The sequence below is a fragment of the Seriola aureovittata genome, chromosome 13 (genome assembly GCF_021018895.1).
Source record: "Seriola aureovittata isolate HTS-2021-v1 ecotype China chromosome 13, ASM2101889v1, whole genome shotgun sequence".
In the NCBI taxonomy this organism is placed as follows: Eukaryota; Metazoa; Chordata; class Actinopteri; order Carangiformes; family Carangidae; genus Seriola; species Seriola aureovittata.
In genome coordinates this window covers 6,378,769-6,404,121 of record NC_079376.1, presented here as the reverse complement: position 1 = coordinate 6,404,121, position 25,353 = coordinate 6,378,769, and the positions used below count along the sequence as shown (strand labels likewise).

Genomic DNA, 25,353 nt, shown 5'->3' with positions numbered 1-25,353 from the left:
TTTTTAAAGAAACTTTATTAACTTGTGAAACTTCCTGCTTCCCTGCAGCCGGTGTCGTCTGCGCTTTTCCTCCGGTCGTGAGGGAAAGTTTTAACAGAAGAAACCGTGGAGCGGCTTCACTTCATGGATTAAACTTTAAAACAATCACAGGACAACTTCCGGACTCTATGATTCGACCAAAAACATCGACATTTATTCATCCAGTATGTACAATTTAATATGTAAACTCCTCCCAATGTGACCTGCTACAGTGAGCTAAGTCAGTTAGCAGTTTGTCGTGACTTGATTCCCGCAGGGGTTTAAACATGAAGAGTAAAACCTGTTAAATATTTGAGCTGAACACAAGCCCCCGTGTGTTTTTACATCTTATCCAGCTTAAAGTAGTTATACAATGAGTAATATGTTCTGTCAGACGGACTTCAAGCATGTTTTAACTTCACTTTTTTGTGTGTTTTATTTACTTCCTCACTGAACTTATGAGTTGTTACAGGAACTTTTACTGGTGTTTCTGTGTCACAGGCACTAAATTCAGAAACATGGAGGATCCAGACAGACCTCAGAGGAAAATGTCAACAGCAGGAGACAGTTTGTACAAAGTCCTGGGCCTGGAGAAAGGAGCATCTGCAGAGGAGATAAAGAAGGCGTACAGGTGTGTTTTACAATGATGAATTATATTCTTGTATGTCTTTTTATTAAAACAACTGCACATCATATGTATACACTCACTGAGCACTTTATTAGGAACACCTGCTTAATCAGTCAATCATGTGGCAGCAGTGAAGGGCTGCAGACACAGGTCAGGAGCTTCAGTTAATGCTCACATTAAACATCAGGATGTGACATTATTGTTGATGTCAACAGTCTCTAGAGTTTACGCCCCAGTGAGCGACAGGTCTGGGGATGGACACACCTTGTTTATAAGAGAGGTCAGCGGAGAATGGCCAGACCGGACGGAGCTGATGGACAGGCTACAGTTACTCGGATAACCATTCTTTACAACTGAAGTGGATGGGCTACAGCAGCCAAGAACAGAAAGCTGAGGCTGATTAATCTGGATCTACGCAGATGGCAGGATCAGAATTTGGCATCAGCAGCATGAGTCCATGAATCCAGCCCGCCTTGTGTCAACAGTCCAGGCTGCTGCTGCTGCTGCGGCTGTTGCTGCTGCTGCGTGTGTAATGATGTGGGGAATGTTTTCTTGGCACACAGAGTATTGTTGCTGATCATGCGCATCCCTTTATGGCCACAATTTACCATCTTCTCGTGCTCGTGGTTACTTCCAGCATGATAATGCACCTTGGCACAGACCAAAAGTCATGACAATGAGTTCAGTGAACCTCAGTCAGTCCAGTCACCAGATCTGAATCCAATATAACACCTGCAGGATGTGGTTGAACGGGAGGTTTGGCAGCATGAATGTGCAGATGATAAATCTGCAGAAATAATCATGTCAACAAGGAGCAGAGTCTCAAAGGAAGGTTTCCAACATCTTGTCCAATCCATGCTACGAAGAACTGAGGCTGTCTCCAGAACAAATGGACGCTCTACCTGGTGTTGTTCCTAATTAAGTGCTCACTGAGTGTATACAACCTCCGCCCCACCCTCTTTTTTCTTTTCTCCACTATCCTGCCAACAACAAACAGAAATAAAAAAAAAAAAATATGGGTGACTATTACTACAAATAAGACAGTGGATAAAACAAGAGGACAGAAGACGAATAAGGAAAAACAAAGAGCTAAATAAGTAAATGAAGTTCTTATTTTCAAAGAAGCTTAAAAATGTTTTCCAAGCAACAAAAATCCCTTTTGATCCCTTTTAGAGAAGCTAATCATTTCCAACCAAATGCAGTGCATGGCCTCAACAACACAGGGTCCATGAACTGGCGGTGAGGGCTCCTTCCACTTTAATAACTAGAGAACAGAAGGCGTCCGGCTCAAGGGAACATTCCTTGAGGCCGCAGCAGAAGGTGCAATAAATAGAGATGGTTCTAATGATGCTTTACATATTTTCTGACAAGGAAAACATGGATTTTTCAAAAATTTTGTAATTTTGGACGAGTCCCAATCATGTGTTCTAGAGCAGCTGTTTCCTGTTTGTATCAGTCACATGTGTTATCGTCTGATCTCTCACAGTCTTACGTTAGACCAGTGAGGAACTGAACGACATGTTCAAGGCAGATGGAGGACAATAAACCGAACATCTGAAATTTGTTCATTTGCATCTTCCTCCCATTTATTTAATTTTTTTTTTTTTTACTTATTTCTAATGTTTTCAAATTGTATATGTTTTGATGAGGAAAGTTAATAAATATGTACGTACTGTTTGCAAAAACCCTCAGTTTGCCCACAAAATAAAAAGCTAGTGAGATGAAAGAACTTATTAAAGAGTGGATGAGATTATTATTCACTTATGATCTGTTTTGCATCTGGTTAAAGGACGGAGTTTAAAAGGGAAGGACAAAGACGAATTATTCTCTCCATTAAAAAAATTAGCAAAAATCATTTTAATCTTTTGGTTCTTTTCTCCATGAAGCCCTTTGCAACTACTTATTATTATGAAATGTTGTTATAAAATACTGATAAATGTCTTTCGTGGACCTTATTTTAAACAATAAATAAATCCTGTTTTCTTCCAGTCTAGAGATATATATATATATATATATATATATATATATATATATATATATACTGATATGTACATTTACTGATTGTAGCCCTTTGCAATATGTCCCCTTTATATTCATTTGAAAGTATTTTTTATTAGTAAGGGATCGGCACAGCTCTTGTGTAGATTGATGGATAATATCTTAAGTTCCTCCTGACAGTAATACTTTAACCCCTGACACAGTGTCAAACATCATTTCATATTTCATTCTTCTGTTTCCAGGAAATTGGCGCTGAGGCATCATCCTGATAAGAACCCAGAAAACCCAGAGGCTGCTGAGAGATTCAAGGAGATCAACAACGCCAACTCCATTCTCAATGACGAGAACAAACGGAAGATCTACGACGAGTATGGCTCCATGGGCCTCTACGTGGCCGAGCAGTTTGGCGACGAGAGCGTTAAATACCACTTCCTCATGACTAAGTGTTGGTTCAAGGTGAGAGCTGTGGGAAGTGGTTTTTGAAATGATGTGTAACAAATGTCTGCAGATCATTTTTAATATTGTAGTTAATAATCACACAAGCTTTTTATTTTGTGGCCAAACTGAGGGTTTTTTCAAACAGTACGTAAATATGTATGAACTTTCCTTTGTGTTTAGGCACTTGTGGTGTGCTGCAGTGTTTTCACCTGCTGCTGCTGTTTCTGCTGCTGCTGTTTCTGCTGCGGGAAGTGCAAATCGCCAGAAGACGGGGAGGATTTTGCCTACATGGACCCTGAGGACCTGGAGGCAGAGATCAGAGAGCAGGATGCAGGTGAGGGACTTTTGGCTTCACTTTAACCTGTACAGTAGACGAAGGCTGACATAGAAATGCAACGCCTGGAGAAACGCGTTATATTGTTTAGTTGATGTCTGTTACATCAGATAATTTTACATTTTTATGTAAAGTTAAGTGAGGAAGTTTAATAACAGAAATAACTCAAAACTTAACAGCAAGTGAAGATGGATAAATTCAAGTTGCACATTTCTTTGAGCAGAAACCTGTTTCCTGTCTTTTTAGAGATGGTGTTTTGTCTGAAAGCTTTATACATTCAATGAAGCTTGATGAAGTCTAAAGGAACAGGAGTTAGATGAGAAGATCGCTGCCACTCTTATATCTGTGCAGGAAGTATGTGGAGCTCGTTGGTCTAGCTCAGCATAAAAACTGCAAACAGGGAGACAAGTAGCGTCGCTCTGTCCAAAGTTTCCTGGTATCTGCTCCCAGTCAGAGAAATAGTTATATACATAATAAAACAGCAAATACACTTTGGTTTTTTTTGGACAGATTAAACAAACAAGATGTAACATGTTAATAAATGAGCTCTGGTCCTGGGGGGATTTTTACTTCCCTTTTGACAGAAACAGTTTTCCTCGTGTTTTGAGTCTCTACCTGCTGCAGCTTCATGTTGAGTGTACAGTGATATCGATCTGCTCATTTAACTCTTGGCAAGGAAGTGAATTAGCATGTTTCTAAAAATGTCAAACTGCTTTTTTAAAACTTGCCCAGCTCTTGGTCTCTGTTTTTGTTGATACTTCACCTGTGGAGTTCAGCCACAATAGTAACTGAAGTTGTTCTGTTAGAAAGCAGCAGGTGATTTGCTCAGTGTTAAATTCTGTTTCACAGCAGGAGATCATGTCATAATTATTCAGCCGAGCCCTAGTGCTGCCAGTGACAAACCAGGTAAGGTTCTCCTCAGGTAACTTTCACCTGTCCTCAGCTGACTGCTGCTCTGTGCTGCTTGACGTCTCTGGCAGAACATGACACGGTGTTTAACTGTGGGCGAATTCATGTTGTGGCAACTTCTAACACTGCTGGTCCCGGGTGTTGACCGCGTCAATGCCAAATCACGTACTAACATTTTACGTAACAGGGATTTCTCTGTAGTAACACCTTCCTGCAAGTGGAGGCAGCAAAATCAACTCACGTGGTATCTATTCATGATCCGTGCCCCTTATTAACTTTGCTTGCTTTCACTAATTAATAATGTTATCAGTGTTGAGCACAGTGGAAAAATAAATGTGCTAAAATGCTAAAGCTAAAGATCCAGAGCCGTTGTTCTCAAACTGTCAGACACATAAAGGAACCCACATGAATTTGGGAGATAAAGAAAAGATACGTTTCTATAATACACATGTTGTCTGTCAATTAAAAAAATCAATTAAAAACTCTTCTAACCCATATATTTTTATACCTTGCATAAATCACTTACTGTTACTGTGAAAGATTCACAAGTTTGAGAACGACTGATCTTGAGTGACTGGCTGCTCTTTGTAGAAGCTGCTCTTCGCATGGCTTCTTCTTTACTGCAGTATATTGCCTCATATGATGTTATGGTTTATTCACCACAATGAATCCCACAGCTGCTGCTAGTGGTGGAAAGTAAATTATTTTTTTAGTATTTAGAAGTATATAAGTATTATAATAATAATAATAATAATAATAATGATAATAATAATAATAATGATAATGAGCTGTGTTAATCTGATATGTCTGAAACTAACGATTATTTTCATTATCAATTAATCCCTCTAACAAAATTGATAGTTGCCTATTTTGATAATATGTTTTGTTGCTCTTAATCTGTGATTGTTAGGTTTTGTTCTGTTGGTCTGACAAGACGTCACTTCAGGAAGCTGGGATGGCCATTTTCAGTTTACTGATATTTTCTAAATTACTGGCCAATTATTCAAGAAAATAATCCCTGAAGCTGTAAAAATAAATAAATAAATAAACAGCAAAATTTGTCAGGGCCCATGTTTTTTCTCATACTTTGTTTTATATAATTGTAAACTGAATATTTTGGGGTTTTTGACTGTCTATCAGACAGAGACAAGCAGCAGGTCCTCACATTTAAAAAGATGAAGGCAGCATTTATTCTTGGTTGAACAAAGGGTTAGGGTATGAATTATTATTATTATTATTATTATTATTATTATTATTATTATTATTATTATTATCAAAAGTTTAAGAAAAATAATTGACCGACCTGTTCTGCTATTATGAGGATAAATAGAGCCCATGAGCGGAGACCTGTGTAATGGTGCATATTCAGTATAAACACATGATACAGTGATAAATAAATACAGATAAGGTCAGATGAGTGGTCCTTTAACAGGATTTAACTTCAATCATTCAGTTTCTCTATTGTTTTTGAAATAAAGTAAAGAAACTGTTGCTGTGATTTAAAACCTGCTGTTTTTCACACCTGCAGGTGAGAGCACACCAATTGTGATTCAGCCTCAAACGACTTACGACACCTCGGGGCCCGGAGCCGCCCAGCTGGACCAGTCCACCTGTAAGGAATGAACACCTGAATGAATGACTGAGTGAGTCGAGTCGTGACAGTGCTGAGAGCTTCAGATTCTTGACTGTCATAAAACCAGGTCATGGCTGATGATGAATTTAAACACGGTGTCTGTGTGTTTGAATCATCACAGAGGCGTTTTTGTTTACATGAATTTGATTGTGCCATAGTTCTTTTTTTTTTTTTTTTCCTTTTTAAATACCAGTGGGTTTGTCTTTGATCCAGTGTCATATTTATTTTTTTAAACATTTTATTTTTGAATATTGGGCAGTATCTGTGCTGGAGTGACAAATGACAAATTGATGCTGATCAAAGCTCTGGAAAAACAGTTTTTCATGTGCACTTTAAAATCATAAGTTTTGTATTTAAAATCCTAAAGCTGCCACATTTGTCTGAGAACATTCAGGCTCACGGGTCAGAAATGTTTTAATGTTTTCTTTTTTTTTGTTTGTTTTTTAAAAAGGCCAATTCATGTTTCTCAGATTGTTAGAGGAAAACCACTTGGAGATTTACGAGGTGTTCAGTCAGACTGCACATAGATGTGTATTGTAGAAACAAGAAAAATGGCTTACGAGTTGCGTATTCGCCCGACAGTCTGTACATCGCCCAGTGAGAATTAATAATTTAATGCTCACAGGACTTTGAGGAATAATTCTACATTTTGTGAGACTTTCTTCTTTAGAGTTAAAGAGAGTATCGACACCTCTCTCCACGTTTGTTCATTATGCTGAATTCATGTTGTATGCAACTGATGGTAGAGACGGGAAAGAATCCCAATGTTGACGACTTTTGAGTCTTCGCATCATCGGGTGTATGACCGCAGAGTCGGCTGTGCGAGGATAAAAAATACTGTATTCGTTAAAGTTGGATTTAATTGCCAGGAACAAAAGACTTTGGTTTTGTATTTGTTCATGAAACAGACTATGTGGACAAGGTTTAGTTAGAAGAGGGATTTAAATCAGATTCTGCAGAATTGATTGGATCACTAAAGAGTGGGCGTGGCTTAGTGACAACAGCGTGATATGGAGCTGCAGGACCGTTCTCCAAAAATGCAGTTTTATATTATCACCATTTAAGGCCAGTTTCATGGTTCCAGCTTTCCCTCGGAGGGGCGTGGCCTGTTCATACTGCGGTCAGGGCGGTCCTGCGTACATGGACACATTCCACATGACAACACATGGCTCCTTTGTTCGTTTCATTTGGCAGAGCAACATGAAAAAGTCAATAAAAAGTTAATAGCTTAACAAGAATGGGACCCAGGATAAAAATGAACAACACATACACACAGTGCATGAATTGACCGTCCAAGTTTATGATGAAATTTAGACCTTAGCAGACGTGGAAACCGTGAACTGGGTTTTAGCTAGTTGCTGCAAATCACATTTGATTAGATACATTTCTGTCACTGCAAAGGATAGTGAACAGTTTAGACATAAAAGTACTCAAAAAGGGTTTTTCTGACTCATGTAACAGGAGATACATGAATCATCAGCACAGACAGAGGATTGGAAATGGTTTGACTTGAACAGAACTTAGTAGTTGGAAACTGGTACTTACAAATAACTCATTAGGTATATAGCTGGTGCCGGGAGGTGATTAGCCTAGCTTAGCATAAAGAAAGGAAGCAGGGGGGAAACAGCTAGCCTGGCTCTGTCCATATATCAAAACCAAACCTCTAACGCCAACTTTCAGGAGTCTTGCTGTCACAAAAAGGTTTGCAACCTGGGTTATAGTTGGAGATGCTCTGTACAGAAGTATGCTTTATGCTAAGCTAGGCTAATCAGCTCCAGGCCCTGGCCTCAAGTTCACCGGACAGACACGAGAGTGATATCGATCTTCTCATCAGATGCTTGCAGAAATTAAGCGCACTCTCCAAAATGTGGAACTATTCCTTTTAAGAGAGCGAGTCACGGTTCTGTTGGTTAGTTTGCTGTATCTGCACATTTAGTGACCTCAAGGAGAAAAACACAAGGGGGTGGGGGTAATTTAACAGGTTCTGATGAGAGCTGCACAAATTGTAATTTTTTCTACACTAAAGCCGGCACTGTTTGATTTCTTTTTTTTTTTGTTCTGTTTGACCTGATGTCATGAGAATGTTTTTCTCTGTGGTGTGTGAGATGACTTATTGCTTGTAGGTATGGTCAGATTGCCTCATAATGTTAAATACAGGATTCATGTCTTTATGTAACTTCAGAAATATATTTTTGATTGGAAGTCTTGTATTATATTTTACATTTCTGTTGGGTTTAGCTTCATTGGGTTGAATTTATACGAATCTGAATCTAATGGTATTTGTTATGTTTTTCTTTGGCATCAAGAATCACATAGTCAGACAATATATTTAATTAATTGACAAACGTGCCTAATAACATTCACATGGGATAAAGTGTGTTTTCAAAAGTTAGTTTTATTAATTTTGTGATCAAAGTTTTAAAAGAAAATGTGTGTATTTTGTTTTATCATCTCAACATTCCCGGGTATTTTACTGTTCTTTCAACTTTTACATTCTTGTTTGTGTAAAATTGATGTTTTAAATAAACTTGGGTGAAACTGCAAATGTCATGAAGTTGCCACAGTTTTCTGTTAGTGACCAGCACCTCTAAGCTCCGTTACCTGCCATTGGCTCCTGTTGCGCTCCACCCCTGACAGATAACAAGCATGTTAGAGCAGGTGGCGAGTTGTCCAGCTTCACTTTCCTGAAGTGTAGTCACCTGAGGATATGGAGTTATCGGCAGATTCAGAGAAACGACATTTAATTGATGCTCATTTGGTGCCTCTTTTATGGTTTGTTATTCTTTTTATCCTCATAAATTTTCTTCAGCACAGATGGTTTTTAATTTATTACTGTTATCTAATTATTTGATCACAAACTATCTAAACTTTACATTTTGTGATAGATAATTTTTGAGGAAACCAGAACACACTTCTGTCTTCTCTTAGGACGAGTTCTCCAGAGGAAAAATATTCAGACTCTGGATCTGGGTTCAATGAAGATGCCTCCAGCGTGGACGGTCTGTGGCAACCCGACCGGCTCTGCCAGGAGACGGACGCCGTGTCTGCGGCTGAAAGTGACGCAAGACGTTTGGCCAGGAGGAAACTTTACATCGCCTGTGCTGTCAGCCTCGTGTTCATGACCGGGGAGGTGATCGGTAAGATCAAAGATGATTAACATTACTTCACCTCCCCCAAATATACCTAACGTTGGGAATTAATTTAGAAGGAGTCACCGTTGGTGTTTGAAATGTGCTTTAGGAGAAGTCACAATGGTGGAAAGTAAGAATATTTATCCAAGTACTCTTCATAAGATTTGTTGTTTTTACTTTGCATATAAAGAAAAACTGATTTTTAATATAAAACAGTGATGAAAATGATAAGATCAGCTCTATATATGAGACGAGACGAGCAAAGGAACCAAATAAAAGTAGTAAAGTTTGACCTGGTGCAACATAAACATGCTGCTATTAGACACTGGCCAGTAACAGCTGACTGCACATGTATCACACTGGTTTACTGGTTTTATGTGTTTGGTCATGTAAAAACTTTTTATTGCGTCCTTTAACCTACTCATGAAGAGTCTAGTTATTTCCTAACCAGGGATTTCTGTCCTCTGCAGGTGGATACGCTGCTCGCAGTCTGGCCATCATGACAGACGCAGCGCATCTTCTCACTGATTTTGGGAGCATCCTGATCAGCATCTTCTCTCTGTGGATCTCATCCAGGCCTCAGACACAAACCATGACCTTTGGATGGCATCGAGCAGGTGATATATGACTGCTGTTTTCTAATGCCTTTGTGAGTCAATCCTTTTCACAGTGTATTTGGAAATACACTTACTTGATGTCTTTTCCAGAGTGAGATGAGAGGATTGATAACAATATCAAAATCTGTGTGTCAAATAAAGAGAGGGCCGTAAAAAAATTAAGTCGTTATAAAAGTTTGAAACAACTTTTAGATGATGGAGCTGAGAAATTAACACAAACAAAACAGAAAATACATACATTTATTAATATATTATTTTTTCTGTCAATATTCCTTAAATGTAATATTTATTAAAAAATGAAATGTAAAAAATTCAAATGATTGAAAAAGGAGAGAGATTAAATTTCTGGTGTGTTGTGACCTCAGTGTCTCTAAAATCCCGTCTGTGGACCAGAGTATGGAGATAGAAAGGAAGCGATCAGCCTAAAGTTAGTCGTAGTAACAACATCATGAAGTTACGCATTTGTGATTATTTTGCCCTGGTTTTCTTCGAGTCTGGTAATTACTGTATACAAACTGGAAACACTAAATCCTTTAGGAGGTTTTCTGCATTAGTTCATCATAAAATGTGACCTGATCTTCATCTAAGTCACAAGTGTAGACGAACAGTGTGTTTTAAGCTAATATCACTTTAGATTTCAACATATTTTAAGACAAATTTCTCCATAAATGCAGATCATTCCTAAGGGTTTCTTTACTGTCTGATGCCGCTGTAAATGATTGAATTTATATCATTTATTGATGTTTTGTGCGACTCACTCAGTTGTTGTGTTGAACAGAGATCTTGGGCATGTCGTTGTCCGTTGTGTCCATCTGGGCTGTGACAGCAGTGCTGGTCTTATCGGCCGCACAGAGGATCACTGATGGAGACTACGACATCGACAGTCAGATCATGTTAATAACCTCAGGTTGTGCCGTGGTCGTCAACGTCCTGTGAGTGGCTCATTTTCTGGATTCTTGTGGTTCAGAGGGCGGGAAAGCAGTGGTCAGACGCTCTTTTTGTTTTTTTAAATCAGGATGGTGCTGATCCTCCATCAGTCCGGTGCGTCCCACGGCCACAGCCACGGGTTTTCCAACAGCCGGCTGCAGAGGGACGGTGAGCGCCAGAAGCACGGCCACACTCATGGGCACGGCAACGCCAGCGTGAAGGCGGCCTTCATCCACGTGGTGGGAGACCTGCTGCAAAGTGTCGGGGTCCTGCTGGCTGCAACCATCATCCACTTCTGGGTCAGTGTCGCCAAAAGCACTCAATGATAAAATATACTGTCATGTGCCAGACCTGCACTAACAGTATTGGCTTTTTCTGGAGCTTTCAAATACAGCTCATGTCCTTCATCAGTGGATGGCGTTTGCTCAGTTGTCATCCTGAGTAGAGAACAACAGTCACATGATAACAGGTGGTTGTAAATGGCGGCAGGTTGTCGACCTCGTGTCTTGTCAAACACGGTGAGCAAACACCATCAGCTGATAAAGTCAGTGAGGTGTGGTTGAAAACTCAAAAACCTAGTAAGTGGATCTTGAGACTACTGCACTATTAATTTTAAGGCTTTCTAAATCTATTTGCTGTAAATACTGATGAGCATTAAATGAGTATTAATCCGCCGCTGACTATAGTCCCCAACAAATGCATCATTTAATCCTGTTTGACTAATATTTGCTAAATACTGCCGAGCTCAGCTATTTTGGGAAATTATTCTGCCTTTTTCAAAAATGAAACAACCATATTTTTGAGCTGTTTTTAAAGGAAACAAATGTGCTGCCACAGACGGGGCTGGGGAGTCATAAAGTGTTGAGAGACAGACTAACACAGTTTATGGGAGGATTGTTGACGAAAAGAAGAAAAATATAGAACAACACCAGCTCTATCCTTTAAATATTTAGTCATAAGAGCACAAAGATATAAATATACTTCAAAGGCCTTTAATTCCCTGAAACTGGTTGCAACTTATTATGACAGATTTGGTGACAGCTAGATAATATAAGTGCAACTGGAGCAATATATATATATAGTACAGTATCAGCATGTGGAGGCAGTGCAGACTCTTTAATCTGTGGTTTTATATTTGCTTTTAATGGTATGTCTATATTCCTCACAGCCTGAATATAAAGTAGCAGATCCAATTTGTACGTTCCTGTTCTCAGTTCTTGTTCTTGCGACGACATTTCCAGTCACGAAAGACATTTTCAGGATACTGATGGAGGGTAAACGCACCTTTCTTTGCATGTGGTGACATTATAATAACACAATTTTCATGACTATAAGCTTTTGTTATTCTGCAGCGAGTGTTTTCCGTGTTTCCTGCAGCCACTCCTCAGGACATTAACGTCAACACTGTCAGAGAGTTGCTGCTGTCCGTCAGAGGAGTCGTGGCCGTTCACAGTTTGCACACGTGGAGCCTCAGCATGACTCACTCTTTACTCTCTGTCCACGCGGTTACAGGTAAAGACAAAACCAACGCTGCTTATCTGTCACAGTCTGAGAGTAGATGTGGTGCACAGCAGCAAATTCATTAGTCAAGTAGAAGCTGCTGAAGTTTAATCTTTGTCAGAATTAATAAAATGTTTTTTATTTTAAGAAGGAAACATTTATGCCCTCCTCCGTGGGTGTGGTGTGGAATAAAAACAATCCAATTGAAGCTGCTCAAACAGATGGTTTAAAATAGAAAGCCTTTCATAAAAGGTTACTGGTACTGTGTTTAAGATGATTGTAAACCATTACTTACAGGAAACGTCTGTATTCGTGTCCTCAGAGGAAGATGCTGATACGCAGATCGTTCTCCTGAAGGCAACAAAGCAGCTGCGCTCTGAGTTTGGTTTTTCCAAAATCACAATCCAAGTGGAGCGTTACGGTACCAGGACCATGACCGTGGAGACAGACTGATGACAGCAGGAACAACCTCCTACTCACCGCTTTATGACCGGCCGATGGTACAGCTGAACGTTTTTACATTTCAAGAGTTTGTGACACTGTTTACATGGATTCTTTAAAACGTTTTGAGAGCAGCTGCCAGCTGGCATCTATACACTGCTTCCTCACTCACGTGCTGAAGATGCTTCCAGCCTCTACACACGCACAACTTCTGATCCATGTTATGTTTGCTGGTGCACAGCTACTCTCCTGTAGAGATTCAGAAACTTGGAGCATTTTGCACTTGCATAAATCCAACCAGTGTAACAGTTTTTCTCATTTGCGTATGACTAGACATGTTCAGTATTTGTTGACTGGTTGATAATATAAACTGCAACACTGTGTTTACATTAATAATTGCTTATTTCTCAGGTTTTCTGATTATTATTGACATATTTTAAAGGTTTTTTTCCTCTAACGTGAATCTTTTCTCCTGCATTTGATTCATCCTTAAATATTTTTTGAGCCTTTCGGTCAGTTCAGATTTAATCTGCATTCTCAGAAATGTATAAATCTTTGATGCCGATTTGTTTTTGCAACATCAGTGTCGATTTATTTCAACTGACGATCCTGGTCAGATGGAAAACGGTTCCTCAAACCATACAGGCACAGAATTATTAGGCTGTACAGTACACACAACAAAGTCATCAAACAATACGTTACAAATAATCTTCACACATAATATTTAATGAGTTAGTCTGGATCGAAGTCCTGGTCAAGATAATATATGGAATATAAAGCACACGGATACGAAAGTTGTTCCTAACAAGTAGACATCAATCTGATCACATGCTCACACCAGTTTACTTGCTGAGTCAGCAGAGTAGACAACAAGTAAAAAACTAGGCAACATCTGGACATAATCTGTTGCAGGCTACCTGATAAAAAATATCTTCACAGGTGAGAATGTGAGAGTTAAATTGTTCGACATACCACAAACAACACTAGAAACTCCTGGGTGCAACATGCTTCGGCTAGTGTGTGGAGTCGGGGCGTCCATCTTTCCAGTAGTTGTTGTAGGCGTCCTGGAACATGTTCTTGCAGGGGATTTTAGCTTTGAGTTTGGAGCAGATGAGGAAGGAGCCGCCCATCTTTCTGTGGAGGGAGTAGGTTTCCTCAGGAGGCGGCGTCAGTCGCTCCCTCAGCATCACGGGGATGAGGCTGTGGATGCGCTCCGTGGTGCTCTGAGCTCCAAAGTTGAAGGGCTCCTCGGCGGAGAAGGCCTCCCCGAGGATCATCACCGCGTCCACGTGGGCGTTCTCCATCGCCTTATTACAAGACATTAGGAGTTAATATACAGGCTTTAAAACAAAGCTCAGCATTTAGAGAAAAACCCTTAATTTGATCGCCCATTAACATCTCAAGCACAAGCTCACTAATTAATACATTATATCTTATGTACAAAAACCGACGTGTATTTTACAGGAGGTTACGTTCCTGACTACTTCTTGGCTCCAACCAGTAATTTCCTGGAGTCTCCACTGGCTGCTCCGAGCCAAGAAATGAGCCTGATTTAAGACTCCCCCTCAAGCCTCTGTTGTTAATCTGTACAATGACATTTCAGTTGGTTCCCCAACTTAGCAGCAGACATTACAGGGTCTGTTATTTCTTTAAGTTTCCTGGAAAGAACTTTGTAATTTGGTAGAAATTATGGTCAAAATAGAGACAGAGACAATTTTTTCAAAAGCAGGTGTTGATTTCCAAAGAAACTTCCATGTTACAAAAATTAATTTAAACCTAACTAAATAGTCATTCATTATTTATTACATTACAAATTTTACATTTTTAAGTGGGACGGTATAAACTGAACAATCCGTCTCTTTTTCACCTGTAATTTGTATCAATTAAATGCAGAAGTTCTTTCTTCTAACGAGATAAGAAATGTACAGTATTTAGTGTGATGACTGATTAAATTCACCCCTGCACCAAACACATCTGTTGTCATGACAGCAACATGAGACTGGGCTCACATAGGAGGAATAATATAATATTGTTCTGACAGTGTTGTTGCAGTTCCTCCTGGTGACCAGCAGAGGCCGATAAAGGTCGAATAAGACTCAATCCCACTTTAATAAATGTAAAAACCCTTGGCTAATTTGTGATTAAATCATCACAGCATGTGTGAGGTTTAGAGCTGAAGATAGTGCTGAAGGTTTTTGTGTTTTTAAACTTATTCTCAGGACTGAGCGCCTTGTTGATTTTATCCCCAGGTTAGTCCATCAGTGCACAACTGTTTAACAACAGTCATTTTTTAGCTGAATTTCACAGCGATTACAGCCTGTTGTGGTTTATTGATTCATGTTTATTACCTTTGACTCGTATCCTGTGAGAAACTTCATGTCTCTGGATCTCTGCAGGACGCCTTCTCTGTTCTGTTCTGCAGCTGCCTTAATAATCTGTGATAATACATGAGAGTCCACAAGTTAAATAAAAATACTTCTCATGAAATGTTTGGCTGCATGAAAGTAAAGCACATTATGGATCTCTAATAAAAACAGATTCTGATTCTAATGGAGGTTTTGGGTCATTTTCATTCTTTTATGTGCAAAACGTGCTCAATTTCTTGTTATAACTTGAAAGCTTCCTTATTTCAACAAGATATGTTTCCATGAAATATTGTTTTATTTTTAATGGAATATACCAAAATTAACAATTATTTTAAAGAACTTTTTGTAAACCTTGTAATAACATCATTATATGTTGGTTGGATGATACTCTGACTGTCTCATCCCAAACATGAAATAAAACTAAATTAAACCATATTAATCGGTTATGCTCATGTTTTTGGCTGGATTCTGAGAAATATTATTTATCTTAAAATACATTGATTTTATGAGATAAAATGAGAAAAGAGTTTGGCATGTTATAACAACATGAAAATGTCATAAACTACAAATACTGTAAATGTAACTGTGGAAGTTTTACTTTTTTTTTTTTTTTTTTACAGTTTCTTACCTCGATGTAGGTGTCAGTGAAGCTCTTATCGAATCCTCGCGTGGCTCCAAAATCCAACAACGCAACCTGATGATGTGAAACAGAGACACAGACCTCAGTGAAGAAGGAACAAATAAAACATACATACGCTGTTTCCGTTAGTAACTGAGGCAAACTGACCTTGTGAGCGTGTGGATCAAAGAAGAAGTTGGACCAGTTGGGATCAGTCTGCATGTATCTGAACTCAAAAAGCTCCCTCAGGCATAAAATCAAGATCTGCTCACAAATCTGTCAGAAGAGGAGGTGAAGAAAAGGGAAAGAGCTGAACTGTGTTGAATGACAAAAATATTGTCAGGAGAAACATGAGGAGCAACAGTGTGATCCGTGATGTGCCGACATGTCTCGGGGGTTTTACAGATGGCATGTCTCTGTATTTGGCACATCACCTTAAACACCTTCAAAGCATGCAAGCGTCCTGGCAGTGCGCAGGTGTAAATTGTACTGTGAGCAGTGTTGAGTTCGGGGCGGCGTGAAGCTCTGCGGGGGGTACCTCATTCCTGAGCTCCTGAGAGAGGTCAGTGGCCTGGTCCAGAGGAAAACCAGGCACCAGCGTGGTGGTGAGGACATGCGGACTGCTCAGCTCGTCAATCACATCAGGCACATAGAAGAAGGGGTGATCCTTCAGCAGCTCTCTGCAACACAAACGGCAACAACAAAGTTAAAGGACACATGTACCCGAGCCCAAAACTGTGGTGGTGCACAGGGGTGTGTGTGTTTTTCTGGTCTTTGTAGTGAACACGAGCGGCGGCAGCCACCATGACTGAACAAAAATAGCGGTACCTACAAAAAAACATGTCACAGTACTGAACGTACAAGTGAATTCTGGGAAGTTTGGTGTGAAAACACAACAGCAAAAACTGCTTAGTTAGTGCCAAAGATGAATGTGGAAACAAAAAAGAAAACCTATAACTGGACGTTACATTCGAAACACTGACAGTCACCACAGTTGTAAACAGCAGTGATTCCCAACCTGAGATAAATTAAACAAAAACTAAACTAACAAACTAATAATTTATATATATATATATATATATATTCCACATATTTGTGTGAAGGAGAATGGGATTACAAATTGGTGTGATGTTGATGTTAAATTTACAATAAGATATGCATCAGTCTAAGTCAGTTGCACGAGCACCATGTGTTGCAATAAAAAGTGCATGAAAACTACTTTTGCAAGTGAGCAGGAAATGTTAAATAATAAAAGGAACAAATAAAAAGATGAAAAAACAACAAGTAAAAGACCAACTTTTGTCATTTTGGTATTAGTACAAATACAAACTTCACTGAGAACCACTGATATACAGTACTGGTTCCTAAACTGGAGGTCATGACCCCTATAAGGTGCTATGAAATGAATGTAGTGGGTCATGAGATGTTTTCCTAAGTAAATATTAATAAAAAAAATGAATTCTCAAAAATCTGACTTTTCCTCCAAACTTTGCATTTCTCTTATGAAATGCTGCAACTTTATCATGTCAGGCCTCTAAAACTGACAATATAAAACAATCTGAGCAAGAAAATACGGCACAACAAGGAACCACAAGTTATGAGGCAGGTCAAACGCAGCCTTCACTCAGTCTGTGTAGTATCAATAACTGTGAACTACTCACTGGAATTTTTTTGCACATTTTGCCTCCCTTATGTAATCACACTCCAGCGCCAGCTCACGGCTCATGACCTCAATAAGGTGCTCAGGAAACAGACCTGTAAAAGAGGGAAAATATTAAAAAGCTGAAAATCATGACATTCAAGCTGCTGGTGGAGGTTAGTATGTTGACAGTAGAGGAAGTTACAAAGATCAGACAATAGCAGCTGTTATCAAGAACAAGATAAAAAACCCTCCAACAATGTTACCGTCAGGCAGCGCGTTGCTCAAACTCAGAGCAGTCATGATATTATTCACGTCACTGTCGATACTCTTGGCAACCCCAGGGTACTGAAAGAAAAGATTTGAAGGTGTGATAGCGAAGTTCACTGTGTTCTGCCTCTACGTTTTATCTCTGAGCAAACACACACTCTCACCTGAATCTTCATGGCTACCTCTCTGCCGTCCTTCAGCCTCGCTAAGTGCACCTGACCAATAGACGCAGCTGCAAACGGCTTCTCCTCAAAGTACTCCAGCTTGTCTCGCCAGTGCGGGCCGAGGTCGCTGCTGATGGCTTTCTGCGGAGAGGAAAGTATCTGTCTGACCTAATGAACTCGGTTTACAGAGTGCGAGTTGTTCTCTACGGCTCCCCATACTGTACCATCATCTGTTTAGTGGGCATGAAGTCGGCGCTCTGACGAACACGCTCGAAGATTTTGGCCAGCTGAGGGTTGATAAAAGCATCGTCTGAGAGAGAGAGAGAGAGAGAGAGAGAGAGAGAGAGAGAGAGAGAGAGAGTACAGTGAAACACGCTCACTTGATGCTGGTTTTAGTTAATTAGCTGTTAGTGTGCGTGCACTGTCACAATATATTTTGATAAAAAGGACACTGTGAAAAATCTTAGACCCAGTTTGTGCTTCATTGCATTTGAGTCTGTCGCTCCACAATCTTTTAAAAATCCCTAAAAAATGATGCTGTAGATGAGGTTATATATCCCATTGCTGCTTTTGAGCAAGGATGCAACGTTGGCATTCGAACTGCCGAATAATGTCCCATATTCACTCTCTTTTAGCTCCGTTTTTGGTCCCTACCAACTCCTGAGGGAAGGATCTGGCTCTTCAGCTGCTGAATAAAGGTTTATCAGAGTTTTGGTTTTTTTTTCTGGGTGAAAACATCGACGCAACACAGTGACGTCGTGGAGCAGAAAACCAACACAATGAGCCACAACGCACCATAAAGCTCCACAGAGCTACGAGTGACATCTTTCACATACATGTAGTCACTTGATCCATTGCTAATATACAATAGTGATTATAGCAACTTTAACAATTAATCTGCAGATTAAATAAACCCCAACAAAATGTTATTTTTACAATCACATAAAACAAAGGAAATCTTACAATTGAGAAAGTTAAACACCATCATTTTTTTTCAGTTTTTTGCTTGAAAAATGACTCAAATAATCGACTGATTATCAAAACAGTCACGGATTAAATGGATAGCTTTCAACCCTCTGACAACAGCTGGGTGGCATGAGGTTATTTCTGGTATAATACGTATGGACTCTGCTGGAACTACACTAGCAGCCATTGTGTTGAGGGGTGTGATGGATCACAGCTAAGGAACCACACAATGCACTAAACTGATCTGCTACAGAGGTGCACGGATTATAATAGATCAGTACTCAGGTATTAGTGATGCAAGAACGGGATGCTGTCTCGATTATGTTATTATATTTCATGTTTTTTTGTTCATGTTGAATCTGTTGGTTTGTGTTTGTGATGTTGTGCTGCATCTGGGGAGGAGCAGAATGTTTCTCTGGTGTATCGCTGATGCTGTCCCGCCCGTTTTGTATTTTTATGTCTTAGTTCAATAAAGATATTTACAAAAATAAATAAATAAATAAAAAATAGTAACTATAATTAATGGACTGATTGTTTCAGCTCTCCTCCCTCTGCTGATAAAGATCATGTGATATGATCATGTGACATCAGAGCTTTCAAACTCGTCATTCTTACAGATATAGACTGTAATTTGTCGACGCATCATATAGTTTGAATAAGAAGGTACAGTATAACTCTTCTGTAAGGCTGCAACTAACAATTCATTTCATTATTGATTAATCTGCTGATTAGTTTCTTCAGTAACAGGTTTTTTTTCCTGATACTTTCAGTAACATCGTAGTTTCCTACAGACCAATGTGCCGTCTTGCTTGTTTTATCCGACCAATATCAGAAGATATTCAATCTACTGTCACTTAAGACAAAGAAAAAGGAATGTGGGTTAAAAGATTTTTTTTCCTGAGCAGTGGACAATCATTTTTTTTAATTCTGATTGACAGAAGAGGCTTTTGGGGTTTTGGAAACACCTTCAAAACCCTGATAAGTATTTTTCAATGACCTTCTGTGTTTTTGAAAGATTGCCAGGGATTTATTTATCTTTCGGGAAAACAAACGCTTAACTCTATGACTCGATTGCAACGATAATACATGAGAGGCTCAAACTGGCGCTGAGGACATCTAATAGCAGGACATCACTGTACTGTAAGTGTTTAAAGTCAACAGACTGCAGTGTCACTATGGGGCTCAGCTGCCTACAATAGCTCAGCTGGAATGGCACTTATTGTGTTCAGCTGGCCTGAGGTTTATTTCGGGTGCTGACATTTCCTTGTTGGTAAAGGGATCTTGTTTGTTTGCCGGCGAGTCTAAATCAGAAACATGATGAAAGTGTTGTTGGGAAGCTGAAGCACCAGTTCGCTGTCTGTGTTTGGCCTCTGATGAAAGCTGAACCTTTATTCGCAGACTGATAAATGTGGGTTTCCTATCTGTAACATGCCTCTGCAGTGTGTGTGTGTGTGTGTGTGTGTGTGTGTGTGTGTGTGTGTGTGTGTGTGTGAGGTCCTAATGTCCCAGCATCATGTAATATTGGTCTGTACTGCGTCACTAAAGATAAATTCATCGTGTTTAATGCGATGACCGTTTTTGGATGCACCTCACCTTGAATACTGAGCATCTGTCCAAGTTTTAGAGCAGCGCCTCGGACTTTGCAGAGCGTCCGGACGATTCTCTCAGCGTTGGCTTCGGACAGGAAGGCACTCGAGTTCAATACGGATTTCTTATCACCTAAAAAAAAAAAAAACATACTGATCATTTAGCACAGGTGCAACTATATTTCAGCCACAGATAAGACTGTTAATGGCAATGTTTTCAATGCCGCATGCTTTCTTCCATCAATGCAGTAATGAGAACATTTAAGAGGAAACATCTGGGGGCAGAAATCCCTTGGTGGAAATGAATAAACGTTCTCTGATGGTTGGTGTTGGTGAGCGGCATTGATTAAACTGTGGATGATGTCAGTTTGGCAGATGTACAAATTCTTCCTTTTTTATAATGAGACTGACTTTCTTTTCACAATAAGTGTTTAAATGGCCACAATATATGAACATTGTACTTCTGACTACAACTGGATTTCATTTGATTTTTATAATGTTTCGGTACAAATACTAAAACAACAATGATGGAACAAAAGATTTTCTTCAACCTCCTTTTTTTTTTTTTATTTAACAAAATAAGGTAAATTTTCTGTTAAATCAGTGTTGAATTTAAAGCAGCTCAACAAGAATGAGGAAAGTGATTGTTTAAATCAGGAACTACCTCAGAGAACAAACAGACGACACTAAGAATCTGACGAAGGATTTGACGTCAACTCTCAGACAGTTCTTGATACTTGCGACACATTTGTGGATGTTACCCAACATGTTCACTCTCATTAGACTATTTGAAATCGTATTGCTGACCCTTGTTAGACTGGCTGATAATCTGAGCTGATAAGTTTAAATCTTTATGGTTGTTTAAACATAATTTTCTATCGCCGGTCGTGAATTTAGTAACTTTAACCCTTTTTGACATCGTCACACACATCCCACTTTAGTATTGACAATCAAAACATTACGATTAACTCCGAATCTTCACCAACCATCAAACCCATAAAGAAAACATCCTCCTCTCATCACCTTGCTGTTGGGGTTTTAAACTCTTCTTAGCCACTTCAGCGATCGCCCCGATGCCAAGTCCAACAGCCAGACCTGCAAAAAAGAAACGAACATAAACAATAATTCACAAACTTTCTCCGAGTAGACGGGCACTGTTTGAAAAGTTAACATTATCAACCCTCTGCATCTGATAACAGCAGCATCAAGAAAAGGAGGTGATAAGCCACCAGAGGTGAGAATTTCTCAGAGCAACACTCAAAGAGTCCTTGAGAGTTCAGAGGTAAACTCAGGCCAAGAAAGACGGGGAAGAAAGAACTGATACGCACTGTGAGTGTGCTGCCCTTAGATGAGACGAGAGCTAATAGCTGACAACATGTTTTATATTAGCTGGATTCTCAGGCGGGACTCTGACATGTCCCTGAAACATTTTCTCAGCTACTGATACTCTGTAATTCCAGTCCTGTGAAGGAGCACGTCAGCGCTTCCCACAGTCTGACCACAGCTCCGGAGGACTGGTGACCGAAATACTCTCAACTCAATCCAAAATTAAACTTTGATGTTCAAACACCTCATTTATAATAAACAGCGGCTGAGCTTCGAGTTCGAAAATGTTCTGGCTTTTGAGTCTTCAGCAGAGTCCGTGCTGCTTATTACATAAACTCTGCGGTGGTGAGATCCTGCAGAGTCCTCGCTGCCCTGCAGGAAGTGCAGGCGTTGTCAATGTCATTTGCACAACTTGTTTGCACAACTCGTGTCAAAAACAGTTGTGTTAGCTAAGAAAGCGCCAGAGTCCATTTAGGATTCTTACAATTATCTTGAGCTGATAAATGCCTCAAATTCAGAATGTGGGTTATTTCATTTGGACACAGCTCAGCATGAGGTTAGCTCAGAAACACACACAGAATGATGATTATATTTATCCTTGATTAATCTAGTGCCTATTCTCAATCAGTCATTTAATCTATAAACTGAATTATAAATCAGAAAAAAGAGAAATATTCACATTTAAGAAGCTGAAAGCAAATAGTTTTTGGCATTTTTGCTTAAATAAATGACTTTAACAAAATCATTGCACATTACTTTTCAATCGATCTGCTCACTGTTAGATCAGTACATGCAGGTTAACATGGGTGCCATGGTTACATGGGTGTAAACCATGCAGATTTCAAAATTTTGAAAAAATCTGCTTCTCAAATGTTTTATGAGGAAGTAAATTATTTCGACACATTAGTCAAAGTGTTGTGGTGGGTAAAACTGAACATTGGCAAGATGTTTACAACAAAACTCTTTTTAAGATTTAAGAAAAAAAAACGTAAAAGCAAAGCTAAAATCTGCTCTTAAAAACTGTATGAAAGTATAAGAAATCAAAAAATCCTACACTTTGATCCACCTGCCAGTGATTGGTGAAAACAACATTCCTTCATTTTTTGCTGAGCTTGCACATGTGCTTCACATTCATCATGATCACGCTTTCGCCTGCACCTGGCAGCTGCCCAGCAACCTAACACTGGTTACACAGGCCTGGCACCGGGACAACGAGGGTCAGACGTCTTGCTGAAGGGCACACTGGCAGTAGTTCTAAATATTTGCATTTCCTGCAGTTTTTCTGGTCTGGAGATTTGGAAACTGAATTGAAACCTTCTAAAACAACGAGTGTAACATGAGTAAACGAGTAAACACACGTACCTCCAAAATTCACCAGCCTTCCTAACCGTGTGACCGGCACCTTCCTCTCTCTGGCTCTTTCACTGAGCTGAAATAAAAGAAAAAAAAAACACATTTGAAGGATAACAGATGCTCCTGTGTGACACTGCAGCGAGAACCACAGCACTGAAATGAGGAGTAAAATAACAAACAGATGGGTTAGAGCGGATACCACTTGCTTATGCTGCTTTATGTCTGTTTTCTTGGTGTTTCTTGCTTTATCGATGTCCTCCGACGTCAGCCGCCCCACCGTGGAGTTGTCCTGGTTAAATAACCTCGTATGTCCAGACAGCAGCTGACTCGACCAGTCCCTGTGGTGTTTCAGATGTTTGGTGCTGGTCTGCCACTGCAGGTCCCCTGTCCTCCATTTACACTTCCAATGAAACAGGTGCTGAAACAAGCTCCCATGGTTGAGTATCTGTGAAGCGCTGTGGCTGTGGCTCTGTGGACGCAGACCTCCTGCTGTTTGTTGAACGTCTCCTGGATGAACGAAACAAGATTCATTCATTCATTCATCATGTAGTTTCCTACTGTTTCTAGGTCCGGTTCATACTGACCAGGACACTACTCCTCAGATTTAGGGATGTAAAAATCTTTCCTGTAATGATCAACTAATCGCAGAGACCGTCAGGATCGCCAACCTCTGATATGATGAAGGAGCGAGTTGATTTAAGTCGACATTGTCAGGAGCAACTTGTCTAAAGATGCTGTTTAAGTGACAATTTGTGATTTTAGTTGCATTTTAGTGCCGTAAGTTCATTTAAATCAGTGGTCACAAGATTAATCTGAGGCGTCTACTATCCAAACCTGAATCTTTGCTTTTCAGTGAGATATTAGTCGTATATAATAGTTTTAACCTTTTCAGCCGACTATAAATGATTCAAATGAAACAAATCAGATTTCAGAACAAGCAAGTTTCTAGGGGTAATTATGAAAGGTGTGACAAGGGCTCACAAGCTGTTACCTCCCAGCAAAGAACAAAATCTGGGGGGGAAAGAACTACTGTCCAAAGACACCCCACAGCAGCTGAATCCTTTACAACTGAGCTCCACTCCCTGTACTTTCTATTCCAGCATCATCGGCCTCATAAAGCCGCTCACTATTGTTGTGGTGTTGATGAGGGGACGGTGGCAGAAACAGCCAGAGAAGGTATCTGGGTTGCATGTTTGTGAAACTCTATCCCAGTCTGCAGCTGCATGACGGACAAATCACGGCTGACTGCTCACCCTTGCTGATCCGGCGGCGTGATGGAAGTTGATCAGCCTCTGGTTCGCGGTGCTGGGCAGGCCGCCTGGTGTGGCTCTGCTGGCCGCCTGCTTCACCCAGGTCAGACCCCTCCAGACCACTGTGTCACCTGTCATGATGTTGTCCTATTCAGACCTGCAGAGCCAGAAATAACAGCAAGTCTCAGCGAAGCAGGTTGTTTTTAGGTTCTGCGGTGTGATGAGTGAGAGGTGAGGAGTTTGATGAGTGAAGTGGAGCAGTTTGACCATCAGCTTATGTTCCCATGCTTGTGGGATAAAGCAAGACTGCACATCCATAACATGCCTGAGCAAAACACCTAATCAAACACTGATAAAAGTGTAATATTAACTTGGCTGTGCTGTGTGATAAGAGAGCAGAAAGACAAAAACATGCACACTGAAAAGTTTTTTAAAAACAAACCTGAGACAAGGAAATATGAGTTTCATTATTTTGTGACTAATTTGACTCAATGAAATGAATAAAAATGACAGCTAGGGAAATCTAACTTCTACTCACCGATGGATGTCCTCTCAGCTCCGTGAGCGTGCACTGAGCATTGTCCAACTGCAGCACGTTCACCTTGATCTGACTTGACACAGTTTCTTGTAAACACCTCAACTGCAGCGCGGCGGCGGCGAAGCGGGCGACACGCTGAAGGACATGCAAATTTCCCCCGAGGCGACCCCGGGGGGGGAGGGAGGGAGGGGGGGGGGTTAACAAACACGGGCCAATGAGGCAAAGTTCAGCCGCTGGGCCCGACTATCAACAAACCTCCACACTGGCCTGACGGAGTGTCAGTCGCTGCTCAGAGCGAGTGTGTCACGGCTGACGTGGCCCCTCAGGGCGGTGCGTCCACTGGACATAAGCTGCGTTCACGAGCGACCCGCAGCCCGGATTTTTCAGAGAGCGCATATTAGTTCATTTGAGTTTTAATTAGAATTCGCAATGAAATAAAAATATAAGATATTTTTGAGGACAATGACATAAGTCAAAGTCAAGAAGTTTTAGGTAAGTAACAAACGTAAAAGTTGTCAGCTCTATTTAATAAAAACACTTGTTTTGAAATGTAACTCTCAGATTAAATTTAACTCAAAACTGCAAAGATATAGCGATATAAACAATTTAAATGATCTGGAATTTAAAGATTATTAGCAATTATGAGAGAAACCACATTTTTTATCTTTATATTCTTATCTCGAATTTGGGATAAAATAAAAC

General features: G+C 40.0%; 3 protein-coding genes across 4 annotated transcripts; 2 read left to right on the top strand and 1 right to left on the bottom strand.

The window, feature by feature from the left end:
* The first annotated feature begins 43 nt into the window (after positions 1-43).
* On the top strand, positions 44-8,503 carry dnajc5gb (DnaJ (Hsp40) homolog, subfamily C, member 5 gamma b). Of its 2 annotated transcripts, XM_056393404.1 has the most exons (6): positions 44-203; positions 520-649; positions 2,887-3,100; positions 3,263-3,416; positions 4,266-4,322; positions 5,854-8,503. In XM_056393404.1, the coding sequence occupies exons 2-6, from the start codon at positions 537-539 to the stop codon at positions 5,946-5,948; spliced, it is 633 nt and encodes a 210-aa protein (XP_056249379.1). In that variant the 5' UTR covers positions 44-203; positions 520-536; the 3' UTR covers positions 5,949-8,503. The 2 variants fall into 2 exon arrangements, with proteins under 2 accessions (XP_056249379.1, XP_056249380.1); XM_056393405.1 differs by lacking the exon at positions 4,266-4,322.
* A 353-nt stretch (positions 8,504-8,856) lies between these two features.
* Positions 8,857-13,141, top strand: LOC130180076 (proton-coupled zinc antiporter SLC30A2-like). Its single transcript, XM_056393406.1, has 7 exons — positions 8,857-9,095; positions 9,560-9,706; positions 10,485-10,638; positions 10,722-10,932; positions 11,802-11,907; positions 12,011-12,145; positions 12,456-13,141. The coding sequence occupies exons 1-7, from the start codon at positions 9,077-9,079 to the stop codon at positions 12,584-12,586; spliced, it is 903 nt and encodes a 300-aa protein (XP_056249381.1). The 5' UTR covers positions 8,857-9,076; the 3' UTR covers positions 12,587-13,141.
* A 138-nt stretch (positions 13,142-13,279) lies between these two features.
* coq8ab (coenzyme Q8A, genome duplicate b) lies at positions 13,280-24,806 on the bottom strand. Its single transcript, XM_056393403.1, is given in 16 exon segments — positions 13,280-13,881; positions 14,923-15,009; positions 15,569-15,634; positions 15,728-15,835; positions 16,098-16,239; positions 17,221-17,314; positions 17,465-17,546; positions 17,633-17,773; positions 17,857-17,942; positions 20,192-20,317; positions 21,208-21,279; positions 22,873-22,939; positions 23,063-23,220; positions 23,223-23,370; positions 24,117-24,270; positions 24,652-24,806. Coding segments are annotated over 15 exon segments (1,806 nt in total). The 5' UTR covers positions 24,252-24,270; positions 24,652-24,806; the 3' UTR covers positions 13,280-13,587.
* Between the last annotated feature and the right edge of the window lie 547 nt (positions 24,807-25,353).